The following is a 21686-nucleotide window of genomic DNA, read 5'->3' as shown; positions in this document are numbered from 1 at the left end:
GTCGCTAAACACTGATGTCGCGACCAGCATCTCCTAAGCATCATACATCATAGCTATGATGCACTACTTTTTTTTTCTATTTTAATGAGGATTTTCCTTAAACACAGTAAAGAAACTCGCATTTCTGTGATTTTCGTGGAGTATAATTATTTGGTGCTTGTTGCATGGTTCTGGTTGCGTCAAGGGCTCTTTATTCGCGGAGACACTATATACGGCTGTCTTGTAGGTAGATCAAATGCACCGCCTTGACCTTATGGCTGCACTTTTTAATGAGAAATTGATAACCAACTACATGTTATGAAATGAGTCCGTCAAAACAGCGCTGAGAGACTCGAATGATAGTCAGCATTATTCAGGCTCACTTTCGTTGCTTAGAGAAAGACATGAGATTAGGTCATGGATCCAGTTCCTTCCCAGCAATGAACCCCTGGTCGCTGTTTCTATCCCCGCTGTTCTTGCTGCCGACAGGATTCTCAGCTAGAAAAAAAGAATGCAGCTGTCTCACAAGGAGTTGTTACAACTAACATTTATTTTGAATGGACAGTTTTTTTTTTTTTTTTTTTTTCTCAGGTTCAGAATCTTGATGGAGCGATCGCAGCCTTGGCAGCTCAAGTTGCCCACGGAGCTGTCGAGGTACGTGGCACTGGAGTAGAGCCTATATACCCATCCTTCTGAAATAGTAATAGTACGTGAGGGATTATACCCAGTTCCGCGGGGCATCTATAGCAACCTGTAACTGGACAATATTCACAGTCACATGGTCTCTATCCGACGCTGGATGAATCAGAAATTACTGGTGCCATGGCAACTAGCACCAGCGTAAGCGAGGCGATGAGGCTCACAACTCGTTGTAACGCGTTGTTACCACAATTATATATAAACATCGCATCAATGACCAATGGCTCCTATAGAAAGCAAAGTCTACCGCTTACGGGGTATACCTGAGCACCTGGATCGCTATGGTGTGGCACAGCTTGTCAGCACATTTATCCCCGGCGGCGACCTGCGAGATGTCATCATAACATCTTTGGCTCTCAGCTGCGAGATATGGGCCACTCCGCGCTTCAAAGTGGCTACTCTGTCATTTAAGAAGCTTCCTGATGCTGTCAGTAAAGATCCAACAGCAGGAGAGTGGCCGATACCGGTGCTTGCTTTGGCTAAACCGCTGCTCCTGGATGATACCTTTTTTGGACTGTGTCCTCTAAATGACGTTCCGGAACATCAACACAAATATGAGTAAGTCAAATACAAAAACTAACAATCCCCTTGTACAACGACAAAACTAACACGTTAAAGCTGCATTGTAATGTCAGGCCTTGCCAGCCATCCTATGGGCTCATGGCAGCCGCATGGAGAGGACAAATCCTTCATGTGGATTCGAGATACTCTGCCTCTTCTAGTACCTAATATTAAGTTTATTCTATATGGATACGATACAACGCTGGCTGGAAGCAAGTCATTCCAAACGGTATCAGATATCGCATCAAGTTTCATCAATACACTTCAGCAAGGAGGGTGGACTTCAACCGGTCACAGGGAGCTGCTGTTCTTCGCTCATAGCCTCGGAGGCATCGTGCTAAAGGAAGCTTTCCGTATGCTAGCTGACAGCGGAGTGATGGATGAATTGATCTTGACTCGCACAAAGGGAGCCATCTTCTTTGGAGTTCCGAGCCGGGGTCTGGACGTCTCCGATCTCGATATCATGTTGAAAGATCAACCAAATAAAGATGCACTTGTAAAGGAAATCTCAAATGAATCTCCATTCATCGACACATTAGAAGAGCAGTTTTCGGGCATCTCACATCTCCAAAAAATGAAACTTCTTTGGGCATATGAAACCAAGACAACTCCCACAGTGACGGTATGTTTTCCCCCTGTTGTTACTTACTATAGAATGAGCACTTGAGTATTGAATGACGTCGACAGATGGTTGGCGGGAAATACCAGAGATCTGGACCTGGAAAAGTTTTTGTGTCTCCTCAGTCTGCAACTGGCCAACGATATACTACTGACCCATCTTCAACAATACAAATAAATGCAAATCACTCTGACATGGTCAAGTTCTCTCAGGGGAATGAAGTAGTTGATCGCATTGCATACAAACTTCGAGACATGCTTGAAAGCGACGATGCCAAAGTTTACGAGGGAGCAAACCACCCAGCCCCTGAAAGAATAACGGCCTTGCATGAGTATGACCAGCGGGCGCAAACAGCGATGAAACCTGTTGATAATTCCCTCGATCCAGAGTTCTGGGATATATATTGTAATTATACGGTGCTTCATCTCATTTAAAGAGTTACACTGACATTCTGCAGCGATTATCAAGTCGATTAATGCTCCAGAACGCGATCTTCGATTAGAACAAATCGATGCAGCAGCCAAGCATTCTTTCCAGTGGGCATTTGAGAAGCCTTCGATCGGGTTGACTCGCTGGCTTCAAAATGACGAGAAATTGTTCTGGATATCTGGGAAGCCCGGATCTGGAAAGTCCACATTCGTGAAGTATCTACACACTAATCCGCTTACCTCGAAATACCTACGCAACTGGTACCGCAGTGCCAACTATGTCCAAGCAACGTTTTTCTTCCACCATCGTGGTACCGCAATGCAAAAGTCGTTCGAAGGCCTTTACCGTGGAATACTGAGTCAAATACTTGAACAGGCTCCCAAGTCATTATTTGTAATCCAGCCAAATCTTTCAAAGTGGTACGGAGAAATTCTTCGCAGCTACAACCTTGGAACTCTTTCTACCGATTTTGCAGCTTTGGTCAGCTCATGTGAGATTGCTCAAGACGATGAGATCTCGAGACAGTTCCACAATGTTTTGCTCTGTGAAATGCCTCGCAAAGCTTTTCGCACAATGGTTGTAGAGCCAATGCAAGCCAGCGGTGGGGGTATTGACGATGATGGCCTTTGGGAACAGATTTACCATCATCGAGAGCATTTTCGGCCAACGTATACATATACTACAGGCATAGCTAAGAACAAGTATGACAGGAACATTACGACTGTACCTATTAGAGTGGAACTCTATCTCTCCAAAATTAGGGTATACAGCAGAGACATGACGAGTACTGATTTTGCTGGTATTGACCTTTTAATTTCCAAAAAATCAGCATACACCTCAAATACCACGAGAAACAGCAACAAAAACGCCTTTGCCACCGTAGATCTCTTCATGAAAAAGATCTTAATGCACACCACTGATATAGTTTACAATAACAACAATACACCCGCTGAGATGGAGATTTTTATCTCGGATGATCTAGTCTATTCTACAACAGTGGGAAAAGATTATTTCTCAGCTTCGACATCAGAAAGGCAATTGCCAGAGGGAAAGGAAATTGCTTCAATGACCCAAGATTGGCTGGTAGCTATTGATCCAATATGGCAGTTCTCAAAATTTACAAAGCTACTAGAACATCGCACAAAACGACACAGACAGCATCAGGTTGAAAAGTTGGTGAAAGAAAGTCTTGTTCGATTTTTGGATCGAAAAACACAGCAGCATCGCATTGAAGCAGCACATTGGAGTTTAAAACAACTCAACGACGCTATGGATAGGGTCGCCAGTCAACACTTGCTTGACATGGATCTCTGTCTGCTCCTTGATGCTTTAGATGAGCATGATGGACCGCCTGAAGTTATTTCTCAGTTCATTAAGAGATTCACCACCGCTGAGGGAAGTCGAACAAGGATGAAGATACTTTTCTCGAGTCGACCTTGGCAGCCATTTATTGATGCTTTTGGGCAAAATGCTGGTTTTCAGATACATGACTTTACCGAGGACGATATTCGCGAGCTTTGTCTACAAAGGACAATTTCTGACGAACCAGGCTCTGCAGAAGTACTATCGCTAACCGAGCAAATTGTTAAGCAAGCTAGAGGTGTCTTTCTTTGGGTAAAATTGGTTCTAAATGACCTTTTAGAAAATGCTGCCAGGTTGGCTGTCTCTGGATACAGTGCAGAACAACTTCAGGCGGCGCTCATTGACATTTTGAACTCTCTACCCAATGATCTGGAGCAATACTATAAGCTCATTGTTAAGAGAATACCTTCTTCATATCGCTGGGAAGCCTTTTGCTTGCTTGAAGTCATAAGCAAATCAACGGAAGCGATATATCTTTCCCATGTTTCAGATATTCTAGCCTGTGCAAAAGCGAATAGCGTGGACGATCTTTTTGCATTAAAGGTTAGGTCCCGACATGCCGCTCACAACTATTCCAGAGAAGACCTTAGAACTCATACAGGCGGGTTGGTTGAGGCTGTCCATTCAAACCAGCTCCAGTTGCTTCACCAGACCCTTATTGAATTCGTTCAGCTGCCCGAATTTAAACCGCTCATTCTCGAAGAACGGTATCGAATTATGAAAGAGAATGGATATTCAATTCTTATGAAATATGCGATTTTTTGGGAAAATTTGCTGCACAATGAACTTCATGATTCCCAATCACCTGTGATGACGGTGAGCAGTAATGTCGTCCATTACGCACAGCAGGCAGAGTCTACTACAGGGAAAAGCGCATTTGCCCTCTTTAAAGATGTGGTCTGGGAGCCGCCAAAAGAAGATGGCTTTCTTCCGTCGTCGGAAGGCAAGTACACAACATTGGAGGTGGCCGTAGCTTATGAGCTTAGGTTGCTTTTCAAGGACATCTTGAAACATGATCCCCTTGGTCATCCTGAAAGAGCGCCACTAATTTTTCTTATTTTGAGGAATATGATTCAATGCGGAAGAATCAATGAGACAAACGCTTTCAATATGCTTCAAGATTTAGTGGCTCAAGGATTCCAGATCCATGAAAGCCATGCAGGCTTTCTGACAATAATTAACCATCTTCATTACAAAGCAGCCGGGCTGGCCATGGGAAATACGGCATCAAACATGGGTGCCGAACCCGTGATAGCCTTCAGTCAGAAAGTGCTAAACACATTCTTCGAATCGAGATTCAGCTTTGCGGTCCACGTGAACAATTTTGAGATTACAGAGTTTGGCGCTTTTAAGCATTTTTTGCGAATTTACGGCATAGAATGGGATACAGCCCAGGCCATTCATATCTCTAGCCATTATGAGATTACAAGATATCTTTTAGAAAACGGCGCGAATCCCAATGCACTGACTTTGAAAAAGTTTACAGCAATCGACTGCTGGGTGAGAAGCGTGTCAGAGCAGGGGTTTTCTCGGGGTGCTCCCAACATCGTGTCGTCCATTACTGTCCTAATCAAATTTGGAGGGCGTTTAAACGTGTGCACCCGACAGGAATGGGATAAATTGGCGCAATCTCTACATACCACCAACTTCAGCACTCCGCCATTCCCAGGATGGCTTGACGGGGCACCCGGTGCAGATCAAGGGATCGACATCGTCACTAAAAATGACAAACGGCATTCTGGAAACATTTTAAAATTATGGAAGCGCAAACTAAGGAGTGGAAGTGGCAGACAATAATAGAGTGAGTCACTCGATACCATAGGAAGATGTTAGTCGACGCCAAGTAAGGATGGCGATTGTAATTGGGCAGTCGCTGACTGTATAACCAGCAGATAGAATAGTAAATATGAATGATAATAAGAAAGAAAAAGAAGCAAATAAAAAAGAAGCAAAAAATTAACCACCTTGATATCTTAACCAGGCAATTTGGATGTATAGGAAAAGCCCAATGCGGGGGTCGAACCCGCAACCTTGAGATATCGCATCGCTGCTTCAGAGCGTGTGAATTAAGAGTCTCACGCTCTACCGATTGAGCTAACCGGGCTAAGCTGGTTAAGCTCTTGGTGGATTGTTGAAATCGATGCGAGTTGAATCATGCTATTAGTCTTTGCAAGAGGCAGCCCTGGTGAAGTTTTTTTCCATTATGCAAAATTTTTGGTTTATAGCGGGCTGGGGAGGCTAGAGAGTGGGCTTATAGTGGGGTTGGGCGGGCTAAGGCGAAGTTAGCGAGGCATTAGCGCATCTGAGCCGCAACTCTAGAGCATGAACTGCCAACTGTTATAGAGTATTCGCCCCACTGCTATATCCACTGGAGTAAAAGGCACACGAGCAACGCGACTCGCAATCAAGACAAATCGCAAAACATGTGATTAAGCTAATGTCCTCAAAATATTGATGGCATTGATGGTAAGAATACTACCTACCCTATGATTGTGACGGTGGTGGTATGTTGTTTGATTATTGCCGGGTCTTTTTTCTTGATTGTTTCTCTTAAAACAAGATAAGGTGTCTGAAAGAAGTACCAGGTAGACATGAAAAGAGGAAGGAGTGAAGCTAACTTTGCGTGACGTTTTATTTCTTAATTGAATTAAATTGAGTTGTTGAACCTCGAAGATTGCTATTCACACTCGCTTCAAGCCTTTTTTTCTTGCTTTCCTTATTTTTCTTCTTCTTTTTCTTCTTCATAGCCCAGCGAACTCCATTTCCCAATCACTATGCTGGACTAGGCTAGAAGTTACAGCGCTCAAGTTGTCAAACTATAGCATTTTAACCGCCATTCATAATGACAATGAGCCATAATGAGTGCATTCGGCCCCGCACCTTCTGCGCGTTTGCTGGTTGTACATCAGATATCACCGTCGCTGTGGAGCATTCATGCTGGCCGTTTGACGGCATATGTGGAGCTTCAGTGCCGAGGGCCTGCTATCTAGCATTTGGTAAGCGTCGCTCTTGGTTTACATAATTGCGGTCTGACCTAATTTACCTGCAGTATCGTAGCGAAGAGCTACGGAAACAAGCATATGCAAGGTCATATGTAAGTACCTGTTGGGTGAAGATGGTTGAGGTTCATCAGATATACGACTCGGATGAGATGGAGGAGATGAATAAGATTGATGAGAAATTCAAATCAGCAGCCCTAGCCTCAAGCCAGCTCATCGCCTCAAACCAGCCCATCGCGTTTGATCCCATACCACTGCCTCCACTGCCTCCACCCAGCACTGAGCCGCCTCTATGCAAGGAGCAGCAAGACCTGATCGACCTCATCGTAAGAGGGAACAATGTCTTCTTCACGGGCTCAGCAGGCTGCGGGAAATCCACCGCGCTCAAGGCTGCGGTGAAGCAACTGAATAAGATGGGTAAAGTAGTTCACATCGTTGCACCCACCGGCCGAGCAGCGCTCCAGGTCAACGGCATGTCGACATGGTCCTACATGGGCTGGACGCCGGACTATCACAAGCTCCCCATCGAAAAGCTCGTGATGAAAGGGTTTCGCACGCATATTAGGAAACGCCTGAAAGACACAGATGTGCTCATCATTGACGAGATTAGCATGGTGGAGAATCACCATTTCGAACGCATCAATTGGGGCATGAAAGCGGCGAGATGCTGGAACCAGTGGCAGGGTGGGAGAGACGGCCCGTCTTTCGAGGGAGACTCTCCAGTCGATACCGGACGCCCTCCGGCTTTTGGGGGAGTCCAGGTCATCGTCACGGGAGACTTTTGCCAATTGCCGCCCGTGAAACCATTCGAATTTTGCATAAAGTGCGGATACAAGTTGCTCGCTGACGAGGATGGAGCCGAGTTCAATTGCGAAAACAACCACGGCCCATTTCCAGAGACAGACAAATGGGCCTTTAAGAGTGCTGCTTGGAAGGAAGCCAATTTCGCCTACGTGAACTTGAAAGAGATTCACCGACAAAAGGACGAGACCTTTATCAGAATGCTCCAGAAATGTCGTCTAGGAATTCCATTTTTGCCACGAGAGAGGGCAATCTTGATGAACCATCCTTGCGAGGTCCAAAAGGCTACGAAGCTACTCTGCACAAGACGAGAAGTGAACAGGATAAACTGGGAAAGCTTCAATAAGCTAAAGACACCAAGACAGCAGTATGATGCTTTGGATGGCTTTGAGCCATTCAACAAGGAGCATGCCGATCTACCTCAATACAAAAAGTACCAAGAAGACGGGACATTGGAGGCTTGCAAAGACCAACGCTTAGAGCCACGCGTCACACTGCGAGGCGGCATGCTCGTGATACTGCAGATAAATCTTGATCTGAGAGCAGGACTAGCCAATGGAAGTCAGGGTATCGTATGCGGCTTTGAAGAATTCAGCTTTGAAAAGCTCCCTAAAGCTGCTACTGGCAAGGACGCCGACCAAATTCCATCGGAGCAACGCCTCGCCGGGGATTATGCAAAGCTCAGGGAGAGACAGATTGAGAATTTTATGGGATATCAACAGCGGTCAAGTAATTCATGGGCGGCTAAAGCTTGGCCTCGCGTGCTATTCCACAACGGCGTGAAGCGAACCATATACCCAACGTGTACAGTCAACTCTATAGGCGATAAAGAGCCATATTCCTTACTACACCGAACTCAAGTGCCACTCATAGCTGGATGGGCTATGAGCGTTCACAGAAGTCAGGGCATGACGCTGGACCGCGTCATTGTTGACCTGTCCAATGCCTTTGAGGCAGGACAAGTGTACGTCGCTTTGTCGCGAGCTACGAGCCTCCAGGGCCTAAAGATTGAGGGTAACCCAGACGGATTATTTACAAAGGGGGGGAATGACGATGTTCAAACTTTTCTAGAGGCAACATTCGGCGACGGACTATTTAGATCAATTCGAGAATTTTCAGGACACCTCGAGCAGAAGAAGTATGGCGAAGCAGACGGGAGCAAGGAAAAGCCTCTTATTATTGGCGAGGGAACTGAGCAGCAGCAAGGGAAATACGCAGTGATAGTCGGGAAAAGGGAGAGACCGACATCATCGGGGAAAGGCGCGGGACGTTTCAGCGACGCTGTACCTGAAAATAAACGCACAAGGATGTGGTAGCTGAAAACTCGACTCGGCTTTCCATCTTGATTCCATCTTGATGTTATTGGATACCACGTTGCTACCGTGCTCTAGTGAGAATGAGACGCACATAATTCGCTGCGGGCGGCTTTTTGAACGATGACTTATGATATATAGCTATTTACTACTGCTATACCTGCTCTTGTTGTTAATGGAAGCGAAGGCGTTGTCTTGTTGGTACAGTCTTTTTTGGATGCCCCAAAGAGGGAGCGCGGAATTTTGGAATAAATAGCCGCTGGATATAGGCCAGAGTAGATTATATGGATATATACTGCTTTTGCTTGGTAAACATAAAGTTACGCACGTATATCAGAAAGCAGAATTTTTGGTATATATTCTTGTTGCTAAACTCGGTTTGCCTTTGAGATATTGCTTCTGCGCTGAGAACGATAAAAGAGCAAAGCAAAAGCTTCACTCTTAGAGTGTAAAGTCTATAGAATCAAGAAAATAAACCAGAAGCAATGCAGAATTCCATCAATGTGCCAGTATCACCCCGAGCTTTTATCCCATCCTTATTACTAATCTCCGTCTGCTTCACGCACAAAGAAACTCACGCCAGTCAGCGCCAAGGTTGCTTCCCCAGATAGCAGCAATTTCCTCTGCAACCTCGTTGCTCACATCAATCCATTCATCCTCCTCGCCAGCCTCTCTCTGGTGTCTGGCGAGCGTTGTTATGTCGAAGCGGTGCCCTGCCCATACTCCTCTGCAGATATTCGTGGGATCCTCAATGTCCAAGGGAGGCAAGAGTGACCAGCAGATACGCGATAGTAAGACTTCGCCAAAGCCCAGAATATCAACATCCAGGCCATGGATAAACTCTGGATTTAGCGCAATGGCTTCGGCACGGACAAATTGCTTTCTCGTAAGGTTTCGAAGAATCCATGGCTCGTCTGTGGGAAAGAATTCGCGATCACTCCGGGGGCGTAGGCCTAGATCAACCATGTCGGCGCTTGTGCACCACCTACGCGCGGCGAGATAGTCTCTCAGCCGAAAAATTTCATGCTTCAAACATGGCTCTCTCTGAAAATTCGAGATATGGCTTTTTGTAAAGTCGTAGAATCTCGGTTCCGCTCCGATGATATACGCTCCTGCACGACGTTGGTTATTGATTTCATGTTGTCGCCTGATGGCTGCCAGCTCTTCGTCTGAGAATACCCCAGGGGGGTAATCATATATCCCAACACCTTCTCCCATACACACAATCTGTAGATTAGCCCATCGTCCGAACAGCAGGCGAAAATGTTCTTGAAGTCGCTCTCGAACTATACCGCGAAAGGGCGGACAAGCCAACCCGACGCTGAGGACGTCTTCGATGGCTTCAATATACTCGGTTATTCTCAGATGAAGTTCGGCAGGGAGGTTAGCAAGGGGAGTCGGCCGATGACGTGGTGGGCGATGAAGGCCAAGAGCTGGTGGAATCCAGACTGGCTCTGGCTTCACAGGGATGGCGAGCCGCCTGACGAGGGATCTGGCCGAGCCGTTGAAAAGCATCACTCCAAGCGGGCCTCCACCTGGCTCGGCAAGCTTGGCTCGAGGAGCCACAGTCTTAAAATTCTCGGACCTGTTGTAAAATAATGCAGCCATAGTAACATGATGTGAAAGTGACACTTTTGACTTTTACGATCAAAACAAAGCTCCAAGGACATGTAGTCTCGACAGGCGTACTTGAGGCGGGGGGCAGACAGCATTGGTCTACACTTGCATGGTCAAGAAGATATGGCTTTTTGCTACAATAATATTGAAAGGGCGCTAGTTCCAATAATATGCTCTTTCTTTTCTTTTTACGCACCTCTTCATCTTGATGATTTGGGCAGATGCCATTTGTGACGGACGAGCTGGAATATGTATTCACTGTTTGGCGAATCGCACCGCACCTTGTCACAATACCACTTGTACTCATGCGGTATTTTTCGTGGAGAGTAAATGTACCATCTATTTTAATGCAAAGCGCTTTCTCATACCTACCATTTCATACAAGATACATGGTGAAACTCTCTGTTGGCTGGTCGATGCATCTTGTTAGTGATCGTGCCTTAACAGATTTGGCCCGCTTAAGTAATCGAGCTCCCAGCCTTGCGCATTAAGATTTGAGCGCCAATACTAGCTTCAAGGCCCGACTCGAAAAAATGAGATTTTATTATTTTCGCATTGATTGAAACGATTGAACTCATCAAATAGACTACATTTACTCCGCAATATGAGCTGCAGTTATGTTGATGCTCTCGACTCATATACACTGGCGCAGGTGAATATATGATTAGGTAAGCACAGCCTGTTTAAAAGTGGGTCTAATGTCAGGTGACTATCGCGTCCTTTGCTCTAGCTTCTGGCTTCATCTCCTCCCTCCAGCTCCACTGCTTACATACTCTCCATCAAACAAACGACAAGCAACGAGACTGCCGCAGCTGTCTCTAGAGCGCTTTCGCTGTACTTGCTCACGGCTACGACCACACGGACAGTTTGGCGACCGGCACCGGTTCTACAGGCTTCTACTCGCCGTCTACGGCCGGCGAAAGACCCTGGGTGTCGGCTTCAGGGCAGACTGGAGATCGTCGTGGTTGCGTGGCTGGGCAGGCGCACGAAGACACTCTGCAACTGTGGCTCCTCGACTGCATCTTCTTTTACACTCTCTCTTCGTAATTCTTTTCATGTTCCATGAGTCAAGGCTACTCTTGCTGGCGCATACAAGCCTGGGCGGGCGGGAATCTCAAGCTATTTCTTGAGGGCATTTCCTCTTCACGTTTGTCTGGCTTCATCACTACTGACATCGTTATCTAGCTCCCAGCCGTAATCGACAACATGGCAGATCCTCCATCCTCTCCAGTCGCCTCAACCGTCTCGGCGACTTCCACCAATCCGAATACTCCGCGCTCAAGTGAGCTACATGAAGGAAATTCGCAAGCAGAGCAAGAAAATGTCGACACCGGCAACCAAGCGGTGGCGGTTGATGCCGCGCCTTCATCGCCAGAGTCATCTAGTCAAAAAAATCATGATATTCAGCCGACATGGCCCAGTAAAATCGACCGGACGAAAATACGCGCCGAGGCTTGCTGGCATGACCAAAGCATTGATAATATCTTGCTAGATATACACTGGGCTGGACAGCATAGCCGCGCATTCTTGAAACTCCACACAACCTTGCACCTTGAGGGCGCACCTGGTGCCTCTCGGCATGGCCTCATAAACGCCTACATCTTCATATACCCAGAGCGAATACGCCAGCTTTCATTCACATCGCAGCCCCAATATTCACCTTTTGGCCCGCCTACGATAGCTCTCACCTTTGATCTCAGTAGACCACCTGCCCTCATTCTCCCCAAGACGTATACTAGTTTTGGGCCAGGAGCAGAAGATACGATGCTTTCTCTTCGTAGTCTTGTTCAACAGACATACTTTACCGTCTTCGCATCTCTTCCAACCAGAAGCCTCTCATCATCCTGGCTACAGCAATTTTGTCAAGATATTACAGAGCATAAACTCACAACCATCGCATCTCTCGCAAACCTGAAATCTCTGTATCAGGGCCATGGCGCTCAGGTGGTTGAAGGTGACAGTCAGCTTGACGCTGTTGGTAACCAGGGCGATGTTGCTGCCCCTGCTGCCCCAGAGCTTCCAGCTTATGAGGCCAATCCGAGTTTTCCTCCACGGTCTAGTAAGTATTCCATCTACGCAAATTAGCCAACGGCTTCAAGATGCTTATAAACGTACTAACCGCTTGTCTAGCTAAGAGAAAAAGGTCCTATGATGAGAACTCTACGATTGGACATGACTCCAAGTCGACAGGGGTTGCAGCTATGCAAGCCCTCATTGGAGACATGCTGGAGGCAAAGCTCACCGCTCATGAGCACAGGGTGGGAGCGATGCTGTCCGCTCACGAGCACAAGGTTCAGGAGATGCTATCTGCTCATCTATGTAAGGTAAATGAGCAATTGGCCATTAATAATTACCATATTGCAGATCAGATTGAGTCTGTAGAGGAGTGGGTAAGGAATGATATGGTGAATGAGTTGACAGACACGATCAACAATAAGATACTTGAAGAGATGGATGGAGTGCAAGAATCTGTAATGGAGCAAATTACCTCGATGCCATTGCAGGCTCATCTGACATTTCCCAACCATCCATTCCTATGATTCCTATGAGATAGAGTCCATAACGATTGATGACAGCCAGCCTTGATTGAATATATGCTACTGGAAAGCTGATTAATACACTATTTGACGCTGATAATTCTTCTCATTTGTTCGATATGTCGTTTCGTCCCTGCCATTTGACACACGCTTCCATTTGGGAATGAGGTACCATCTTTCCCTCTTTCCTCTAGTAGAAAGGTGACTTAATCGAGACTGCATGCAGTGGAATCTCAAAAGTGCTACCCCGCTTAAGCTTTGCGACAAGGCTCGGCCAACGAATTATATGTGCTGTATGTATCTGCATTTCAACATGCAAGCTCGGGATATTTGATTGGTATTCTATCCGTAGAAAATGGGGCTGTTTGTTAACTATGCCTGTGTGCCTTCACTCATGCACCAGAGGGTGTCTAGAGAGAGGGGCAATGTATTCCGGCTATATTTCTTATAATGTCACCAAATAATCCCATCTGACGGCAATGTTAACACACTCTAAACACCTAGCCCAGATATCATAAAAGCCACCTACCCTAGCACTCTATTAATATTTTATATGATGAATTTCGAGATTGGGCTGTCTGCGGCGGATCTTGGTAATGAGTTCTGAACCCAGCTTAGCAAATTGTTCTTACCTGTGATAGCTCCGTCTAAAGACAGCGATGCCCTACTCCAAGCAAATATCACTAGCATCACCCACGGAGAGCTCACTCCAGGTGGCGACCCTGCGACCCTTCTTATTTTTGAGTTCCGTCTCATAAACATGCAAGCCTCGTGGCGATTTACCTACTGCAAGATATCTGTAACTATTGGTGACGCCAGCGGGGATGTTACTCTACAACCCAAGATCTTCAAGGTCGCCCCTGATGGCTTGTTCACTTTAAATAAAACGTCTTTGGTAAAGGATACAACGCACACTACGGCTGGGCATCAGGGCGGCAAGGCCAGTGCGTTTTCCGCGGATGCGGGTTTCGAGTGGAAGATAAGCGAGCGCAAGCCGGGAGACTACGTGACGGCACGCCTGATTGGTACCAAGAAGTCGCTGGAAAAAACCGACCGAAATGACACCACAGAGTGGTCAATTGAGAATTACAGTGAAGATGGAATGCCGACCTTCCTCAGCACTGCTATATTACTGCGCCGCAAGTCCAACGCCCCTTTCAGTTTGCTAATTAAGGTACATGTAGACTCTATGGCCGAGTTCAAGCCGAAATTTCGACATTTGTCTGGCCGGAAGAAGGTAGATGCAGTACAGCCTACAGAGATACACGCGGAAATCCTCGACCCTATCAAGGTGGACTTTACCAATATGAGCGAGCTAGACTTGGTCAAGCTTGCTGATGTTATCTTTGTTACCATGATAGAGGATCAGCAGGCGACCAGCAGTACCTATGGTTGGTCCAAGTATATGTATTGTCTATCCACATGTATTAACTATTGGCAGCTACCCCAGAAATCCAACGTAAAGAGAGCAATCCAGGGGTGCTTATCGGTATTCGCCAAAAGAACGAAGAATATCCTCGGGCACAGCCTGTCAAGATTCGCCAAACTCTCTTTGAAATGCCTAATATCAACCTGCTGAGTGGATTCCTTGAGCTCTGTGCGCCATTGCAGAAGGTTTTTGCCCCATACCTGAATGATGAGGTCTTCAGACGACAAGCTGAGGAACTGACTAGTCTATTTCAAAGCAACATAAAGCTTAGGCAAGAAAAGGCATTAGATTTCTTACACTCACTTGCGTTTACTACTGGAATAGATGACGCAACCCAAGGTACTGGTTACAATGATGCGTTGATGGTGGAACTTGAAAAATTACATATACCCGAATCATTACAGAAATATTCAATTCCATATCTAGAAAATGAAACAACTCTAGAAGAGGTTGTGAAACGAGCTGCGGAGTTCCGAAGCAATACGCAACTCAGACAAAATAGTGCCTTAGACCTGCTACATGTACTAGGTTTAGAAGAGGAAACAGGAAACGAGGACCAAAATCTGTCAAAAGGTGCCAAAGAACAAAGCAATCACCCTGACTACGAACATGGTCCTGCCCCAAAAGACGATACACAGTCTGATCCAGGAGAGAAAACATCTCAGCAAAATACTCCAATAACTGCTACAGAACGCCAACCACAACCACGAAATATTGGCCCAAAGTTTTTCGACTGGGCCAATCTTTGGGCTCATAAGTTGGAACCAACAGATGATATCATGCAAAAGAAGTATCTGTATACACTGGCGCTGTACGAAACTGCCAAGGTCAACGTCAAAACACAAGGAATTGGTATTGGGCTAGAGGGACTAGTCAAACTTATCCGGCACTGGTTCCACAAGGATGACCTTTTGCCATACTTTCGATCACTAGAACGTGAGATCTTGCTCCCAGTGAAAGATCTAGAAGAAGAAAACAAAAATCAACAGCTCAGAAACCTCGACACAAATCTATCTGATCTATCCAAGTTTGCCGGATTTGACACGCGGCTGACTTCAATTACGTACGGAAGCAGTAACTACGGCACTATAACATTGTTTGAGTTGACAGGAGCGGTGGAAGGCGTCCCCACTATGATTCGGCCTTTGGCAGCGATGAGAAAAGTCCCAAGAAATATTATAGAGAAGATGGGCCAGGGCATCAATGGATCGATCAAAACATCGCTTACTATGCCTAGTCATAAGGTATGGGGCGATACCGAACAGAAAAAAACTGGGCGGCTTAAGCCAATTTCATCGAAGCCAAATCTTTTAAACCACGGCTCCCATCCTGTCGGGATCAACTTGAGAATCGCTCTCAGCATGGACCGCCTGGATACGCCAAGGAATAAATTCATCGCTACTATACCGCAGATGGTTACAATGCTACATCACAAAGCAGATATAATAGAGAATATCGGGTCAACGTCTGTACATGTAGAGGAGGAGGTGGAAGAGCCGTGGGTGCAGATGGAACTTGGCCCAAGAGCAAATGGGCATGAGTACAATACTCCTCGAGTCCAAATTATTATATTAGCGCCGGCTATGGGGAAATGGGTAGACGAAATATTTATGTGGAAGTAAGCCATATTTAGAGTAAAATTTGCCATGAGTTTGTTGTGGATGCGATGCTACAGTTGGTTGCTAACACATCAGATGGAAGGACTAGCAACCTACTTACTCGTTGGTAAACAGCTTCTGAGAACCAAGTACCCTTTTTTGCCTCTACAAAACACCAGCCATCATCTCTCTTACATCGCTTACCTATTTGGCCAAGAGCAGGCTGGCTCACGAGTCAAAAGGCTGGCTCTTTTAACCATAAGTTGCATAGCATTGACGAGACGACTAGAGCCTCTGGCTTACTCGGGTATGACACGACGCAGCTCACAGCGCTTATCCTCCTATTATCCACTCCACTTGGGGCAAAGATACAGAGCTGTTGGCGGGTCGATGCTCTAAAAACCTTGTACTAGTCGAAGCGGCAACAAAAGCCTAAAATGATAGGGCTGCTTCTTCCCCATTTATTGGAATCAATACACTATGCCATTTAGAGCCGTCCAAGACTAGGGATGACAGAGTCATTACTTAGTCGCTGTGCCCCAGCACAATACGAAATGAATTGAAATTGACAGCATTGGCATCTCAATGACAACTGATCGCACAAACTCAATCACTTGAAAAGCGCAATCGGACGACTAATAAGAAGCTCGCCAAGATGGTGAACACCGGAAAGCCCAGCATGGCTTGTGCCACTTGTAAAACACGCCGGATCAAAGTAATGAATCCACCCAGTCTTCTTGGCAATTGTACCTCTACACAGCCATTCTAATCCGCAGAGCAGTGTGACAGGCGGTATCCTGAATGCTCTCAGTGCAAAAGATCTGGTTGGATGTGCCCCGGGATACCGTCCGAATCCGATGTCATGTTCCGGCACCACCGCACTCGTCGGGGGGCCAGAGCCACTCAGCCAGCAAGCTATAGCCAGTCACCAGAACCAACAAACAAGCACAGGATTATCGAGCTATCGCCTGCAACTACAGATAGGGCTACGGCCTTTTTTCTGTATCAATACGCATTCAGTCCCGAGCTCTGCGCCAGCACCGGCATCTCTCCAGGAGTCCATGAGCATTTGCCAGTCCTCCTTCAACATGAGTCGCCTACGGGAGCGCTTAATACCATCGTTGCAGCTGCGGGACTCGCCGCTTTGGCGAATGCTGGGGCTTCAACGTCGTGGAAGTACGAAGCATATCATTCATACGGGAAGGCTCTCCAACAGCTACAGGTTGATCTCAAGGATCCGGTCCGCATGAAGTCTGATAGCACGCTGGCCGCTGTCATGTTGATGGGCACTTTTGAGGTAAAATATCCTTATGTTTCTCATTTTCTCTTGTAATACAATTGAATATTCGCCAGAGCTGACTTTCTCGCACTAGATGATCTCGAATGGTGACCTGTCGTCAATGGAATCATTCGGCCGCCACATCATAGCCGGCGCTCAATGTGTTCAGCTTCGTGGGCCGAGCCAGTTTCGCAACTTAGTATCCATCATTCTATTTATTCAGTTACGTCGTCTTATTGTACGGAATTTTCTTCTTTATCAAAACAAAGTCATAAGCAATGAGTTTAGCGCATGCTGATAAATAATAGGTCATGACTTGCCATCAACTTCAGGAGCCATTGCCTTACACTCTCAAGGCGTGGTCTCGATGGACTGAAGACCCCAGGAAGAAAGATGAGGCTTCTCTGAATCGGTTTTCTGAATTAAATGAGGAACTTGCAGCCATCCGAGCTGAGATTAAGAAAAAGGCTATACGTAGCCCTGCCGTTGTGACTGCTATGCTGCAGCCAATCGACGACAAGATTGAAGATTGGAGGTCGAAGCTTCCAGACTCGTGGAATTTCAAGTCGTACAGATCTCTAGTACCAGGGATCCATCCAGCGACTGGAGGACAAATGTTTCAGTATGATGACTATCCGGATTTCTGGGTTGCTTCCACTTGGAATAATTACCGCATGGTTCGTATTCTGATTCATGAGTCTATAATGGCGGTAACAATGAAGTACGGCACAGACAAGGAGAAGGCGAGGCTCAAGCACTCAGCACAGATACTGGCTGAAATGACAAACGGAGTTTGCTCCAGTGTTCCGTACATTTTGGGCGACAGGTGCAGCAGACGCTATTCGAGAGCCAGCTTCGAAAATAAAAGGCCAGACTTGAGACGAGCGAAACCAGGAGGATACACATTGTTGTGGCCATTGTTTCTAGCTGGGTCGCTGAGCACTACTCCTCAAGATCAGCGAGAGTGGATTGCCCTCGTTTTGAGGGAACTGGGTCTGCGCATGGGCATGCAACTGGCCATATCGATGGCGATAAAACTGGAGCAGACAACCTCTTCATTTTCGGATCCCAACCTATGGATTATCGGCGAATTTTTCCCCAGCTAGTTGAGTTGACGGCGGAGCACTTGATCCTTCTTCCTTACCTTTAGCCCCATGTTACTTATTGTCGATTATTATTTGATACTATTTATTACTTTTCGCTACTATCCGCCAAGTCCTATCGTGTGGGCCAAGATGACTCGTTCTCGTTCATGCTGCAAGTCTAAGGATATACGACTGGCTAAGCCTTGTTTGTTGATCAACTGTACTAAAGTATGACAACAGAACTGGCTGAGGCAGCGCTATGCCTTAGCCAGCTAGTCTTCCGAAGTAGCCAATCAGAGGCTCAACTGCTGCTCTAATATGCCTACATTTGGCCTATATCCTTGCGAGCACAATGCTTCAAGATTGTAATTGCCGTGGCAATCGAGATATTGGTAGCAATCTTCCACCAGTGTTTAGAGCTGAATGGATTCAAGGCTTGCATGTTCTATGCAGGGGTTAACTATCGAAATTCTTTATGGGTTTCATACGTCACGGACGAGTTTCCGCGGAGCTATACGCTCATCTCTGGTATTTAAGTAGCCCGTTATTCCTTCCAGCATGTCAATACAAGCATTCTAAATCATTCATATCTCTCCTTTAGCTCTTTTGTCGAGACTGATAGGATGGCGCTGCTTTCTGTCGTTCTCGCCACCCTCCTAGCGGCGGCACCATGCTACGCTAATAATGGGTGCCCAAGTTCATTGCCATCGACTCCATCGGTCACGACAAGTCAAGGAACACTTTTAGGCGGAAAATGTAACACAACAGACGTAAATTTCTTTTTGTCTATTCCTTACGCAAATCCTCCAAAAAGATTTCACGCTCCTGTGCCGTATACAAGAGTATTCAACAAACGAAACGCGACGGTTCCCGCTCCGGCCTGTCCGCAATTTGGGACGACTTTCATTGAGACGGAAACGCAGTCTGAGGACTGGTACGTATTTGTCTACTATCGTGGAATTTATACACATATCCCTTTTTGCCTCTTTCTAATAATGACCAAACAGCCTCTTCCTCGACATCTGGGTTCCGGAGCGCAAGCCGCATGAGTCTAAGCTGCCTGTCAAGATATGGCTCTTTGGTGGCAGCAACGAAGCAGGCGGCATCTCCAATGCAATGTACACAGGGTGCTACGCCGCCGAAAACGCCATCCAGGTCAATATCAACTATCGCATTGGACCTCTGGGGTTCCTGGTAGCTGAAGAGGCTGGTATCCCTGGCAATGTTGGCATACAAGATCAGCTTCTGGCGCTGAAATGGATCAAGGCCCACATTGAGTCCTTTGGTGGCGACCCTGTAAGTCTTTTCTTAACTCTTCTCATACCACTTTTTTTCAGCTGCTGACAATTGGCGTTATTCTCATCGATGAAATATAGGATAAGATGGTTCTTTTCGGGCAGTCAGCTGGCTCTTTTGACACTTTTACCATTGCAACTATGGATGAGGCACCCAGTCTGATTAATGCTGCTATAATGGAATCAGGAGGCGGTAGCGATATGGCTTCAGTTGCAGAGGCCAAGCCCTGGAATGATCTTTTCCTCACCAGCTTGGGCTGCAAGCCATCCAATGTAAGTGGCTCACTTACACCATTTTACATTTCCAACTGTGTTTGCCAACGCTAACCTCGTACCTTAGTTCACCTGTATTAATTCCAAGAGCGTGACCGAAATGCAGCAAACCGTTTTGCAGATGCCCGCTGGGGATGGACCGACATTCGGTAGCCCCCTCTCCAATCTCGGCCGAGGCTTTAGCTGGGGCCCTGTTGTAGATGGCAAAGTCATTCCCAAGGCCCCTGCTTCAGTCGGCGTCAAAGTTCCATCTATTTTCGGCTCAACCGCTTCAGAAGGCACGCTCTTCGTCTTGGCTACGTACTCACAAAACTTGACAAAGCAAACTGAGAGTGTTTACGACGACTTCTTGAATTATCAGTTTGGCCCGCTTGCTTCGCGAGTCAACTCGACCTACCCGCTCTCCAAATTTCCGCCAACCGCCTCTATTCCCAACTCTGCCGATGCTGCCATCGGTGCCATCTTTGGTGATTACGCCTTCAAATGCACTGCTTACAGAGGCCTTCAGAAGGGTATCGCCAACAGGGTGCCTGTTTACGCCTATTCCTTCGCCCGCGTTCCCTCATGCACCTGGTTAACATCTGTCCCCGATGTCCCTTTTGTCCATAGCTTTCTTGGAGCCACGCACACTGCAGAGCTTCCATTTGTCTTTGGCGTGTTGGATGGACTGCCCGCACCTGGAGGGAACTGTACCTCAACTGCAGATGAGTTCCAGGTCAGCAAGCAGATGATATCTTCGTGGGATAGTATGGCAGCTACAGCTAGTCCTGGAGCCCATTGGCCGCGCTACCTTGGAGGAAGTCAGGGAAACAGCGGCCTTGGAATGATGTATCTCACGAATGAGACTGTTGTAGGTGAGATAGACTACAGCGTTTGCCCTTTTTGGGACGAGATAAGAGAGGAGCTGTTGGCTCTGGACGCTCAGGGGAAAGTGAGTGGACCCTAAGAGAATGGAGTAGCGGCATTGTGTAGATAACTTTTCATTCTTGATTTCCGGATCAGACTAGTCAGATAGAATTTGTTAGTCCTTTTAATACACTGCCTCACGGCTACGATTAGATTTAGCAACTTCTTAACGCGCGAGGTCCCGACTCATAGAGTAGATGAGACCCAGCTTTCAACAATAGAATTTAGGCTATGAAAAAAGTGTAAGCTAGGCTCTCGCTTTGTTAAAGTGTATGACAGGAGTGAGGTGAAGCAGAGGCTAGCGTGTTAGTGGCTGTCATTTTCTCAGCGGCCAGCCATGAACTCAATGGTTAAGATGCTGTCACTGCATATAGATGCTTGGCCTGCTGCCCTTTGCTTACACACGGGATGCTCTTGAATCCAGCCAATCAAACCTGTCAATGGTTCTACAACGGGCAAAGGCTAATGGAGCTTTGGACCGGGTCCAGACGATCATCTCCGCCAAGAGAGTCTCCAGCCAGCCACAGCAGCGGAATGCGGACTTGAGTGTGTATATACCGGCTGGACAAGAATAGAGTTGAGCAGATATAGCTTAGGAGTGTACTTGATGCCGCCAATGAGCCAACCTGGTGCGCGGAGTTGTTGGCGGACTACAGAATACAAGTCGAGGGCAGAAGGAATTCGTGGACTTTGGACCTGGCAAGCCACTCAAGCACCACTGCGGGCGAAAAAGAGCCCGGAAGATATAAAGGTGGAGAATCTAGCAGCGAATCTGGGCATCTCATTTGCTGGACCCCGGTCAAGCCACACGGAGCAAAGAAGCTCCTCGATGGCGCTAAGCATCGCCCATTTCCAAGGATTTTGGCATGAGTCAGCCGATTCAGCCAATCCGAGGCTCAAGAGGC

The 21686-nt window shown here is 46.8% G+C and overlaps 6 protein-coding genes and 1 non-coding gene across 7 annotated transcripts; 5 read left to right on the top strand and 2 right to left on the bottom strand.

The window, feature by feature from the left end:
* Nucleotides 1-898: 898 nt before the first annotated feature.
* On the top strand, nucleotides 899-5446 carry GGI43DRAFT_386657 (uncharacterized protein; the record flags this gene model as incomplete). Its single annotated transcript, XM_083203825.1, has 4 exons — nucleotides 899-1236; nucleotides 1297-1861; nucleotides 1927-2263; nucleotides 2316-5446. 4 exons carry the CDS (start codon nucleotides 899-901, stop codon nucleotides 5444-5446), a joined length of 4371 nt encoding a protein of 1456 aa, XP_083057734.1.
* Nucleotides 5447-5651: 205 nt separating this feature from the next.
* On the bottom strand, nucleotides 5652-5753 carry GGI43DRAFT_t174. Its single transcript has one exon. It is a non-coding gene; the product is annotated as a tRNA-Lys (tRNA).
* A 3289-nt stretch (nucleotides 5754-9042) lies between these two features.
* GGI43DRAFT_185132 (uncharacterized protein) lies at nucleotides 9043-10782 on the bottom strand. The gene is made up of 2 exons (XM_083199874.1): nucleotides 10576-10782; nucleotides 9043-10478 (listed from the first exon to the last, which is right to left on the bottom strand). Exon 2 carries the CDS (start codon nucleotides 10368-10370, stop codon nucleotides 9321-9323), a length of 1050 nt encoding a protein of 349 aa, XP_083057733.1. The 5' UTR covers nucleotides 10371-10478; nucleotides 10576-10782; the 3' UTR covers nucleotides 9043-9320.
* A 611-nt stretch (nucleotides 10783-11393) lies between these two features.
* GGI43DRAFT_184998 (uncharacterized protein) lies at nucleotides 11394-13105 on the top strand. Its single transcript, XM_083199872.1, has 2 exons — nucleotides 11394-12438; nucleotides 12510-13105. The coding sequence occupies exons 1-2, from the start codon at nucleotides 11586-11588 to the stop codon at nucleotides 12917-12919; spliced, it is 1263 nt and encodes a 420-aa protein (XP_083057732.1). The 5' UTR covers nucleotides 11394-11585; the 3' UTR covers nucleotides 12920-13105.
* A 1-nt stretch (nucleotide 13106) lies between these two features.
* Nucleotides 13107-16283, top strand: GGI43DRAFT_185053 (uncharacterized protein). The gene is made up of 3 exons (XM_083199873.1): nucleotides 13107-13509; nucleotides 13558-14307; nucleotides 14367-16283. Exons 1-3 carry the CDS (start codon nucleotides 13470-13472, stop codon nucleotides 15965-15967), a joined length of 2391 nt encoding a protein of 796 aa, XP_083057731.1. The 5' UTR covers nucleotides 13107-13469; the 3' UTR covers nucleotides 15968-16283.
* Nucleotides 16284-18555, top strand: GGI43DRAFT_184976 (Zn(II)2Cys6 transcription factor). Its single transcript, XM_083199871.1, has 4 exons — nucleotides 16284-16658; nucleotides 16725-17240; nucleotides 17317-17460; nucleotides 17531-18555. Exons 1-4 carry the CDS (start codon nucleotides 16599-16601, stop codon nucleotides 18326-18328), a joined length of 1518 nt encoding a protein of 505 aa, XP_083057730.1. The 5' UTR covers nucleotides 16284-16598; the 3' UTR covers nucleotides 18329-18555.
* A 375-nt stretch (nucleotides 18556-18930) lies between these two features.
* Nucleotides 18931-20821, top strand: GGI43DRAFT_424852 (Alpha/Beta hydrolase protein; the record flags this gene model as incomplete). The annotated part of the gene is made up of 4 exons (XM_083208431.1): nucleotides 18931-19241; nucleotides 19315-19603; nucleotides 19684-19875; nucleotides 19943-20821. The coding sequence occupies 4 exons, from the start codon at nucleotides 18931-18933 to the stop codon at nucleotides 20819-20821; spliced, it is 1671 nt and encodes a 556-aa protein (XP_083057729.1).
* Nucleotides 20822-21686: the final 865 nt, after the last annotated feature.

Source organism: Trichoderma evansii (genome assembly GCF_050947405.1).
Source record: "Trichoderma evansii strain SZMC 28006 chromosome Unknown GGI43scaffold_20, whole genome shotgun sequence".
Taxonomy (NCBI): Eukaryota; Fungi; Ascomycota; class Sordariomycetes; order Hypocreales; family Hypocreaceae; genus Trichoderma; species Trichoderma evansii.
This window is presented reverse-complemented; position numbering and strand designations above follow the sequence as displayed.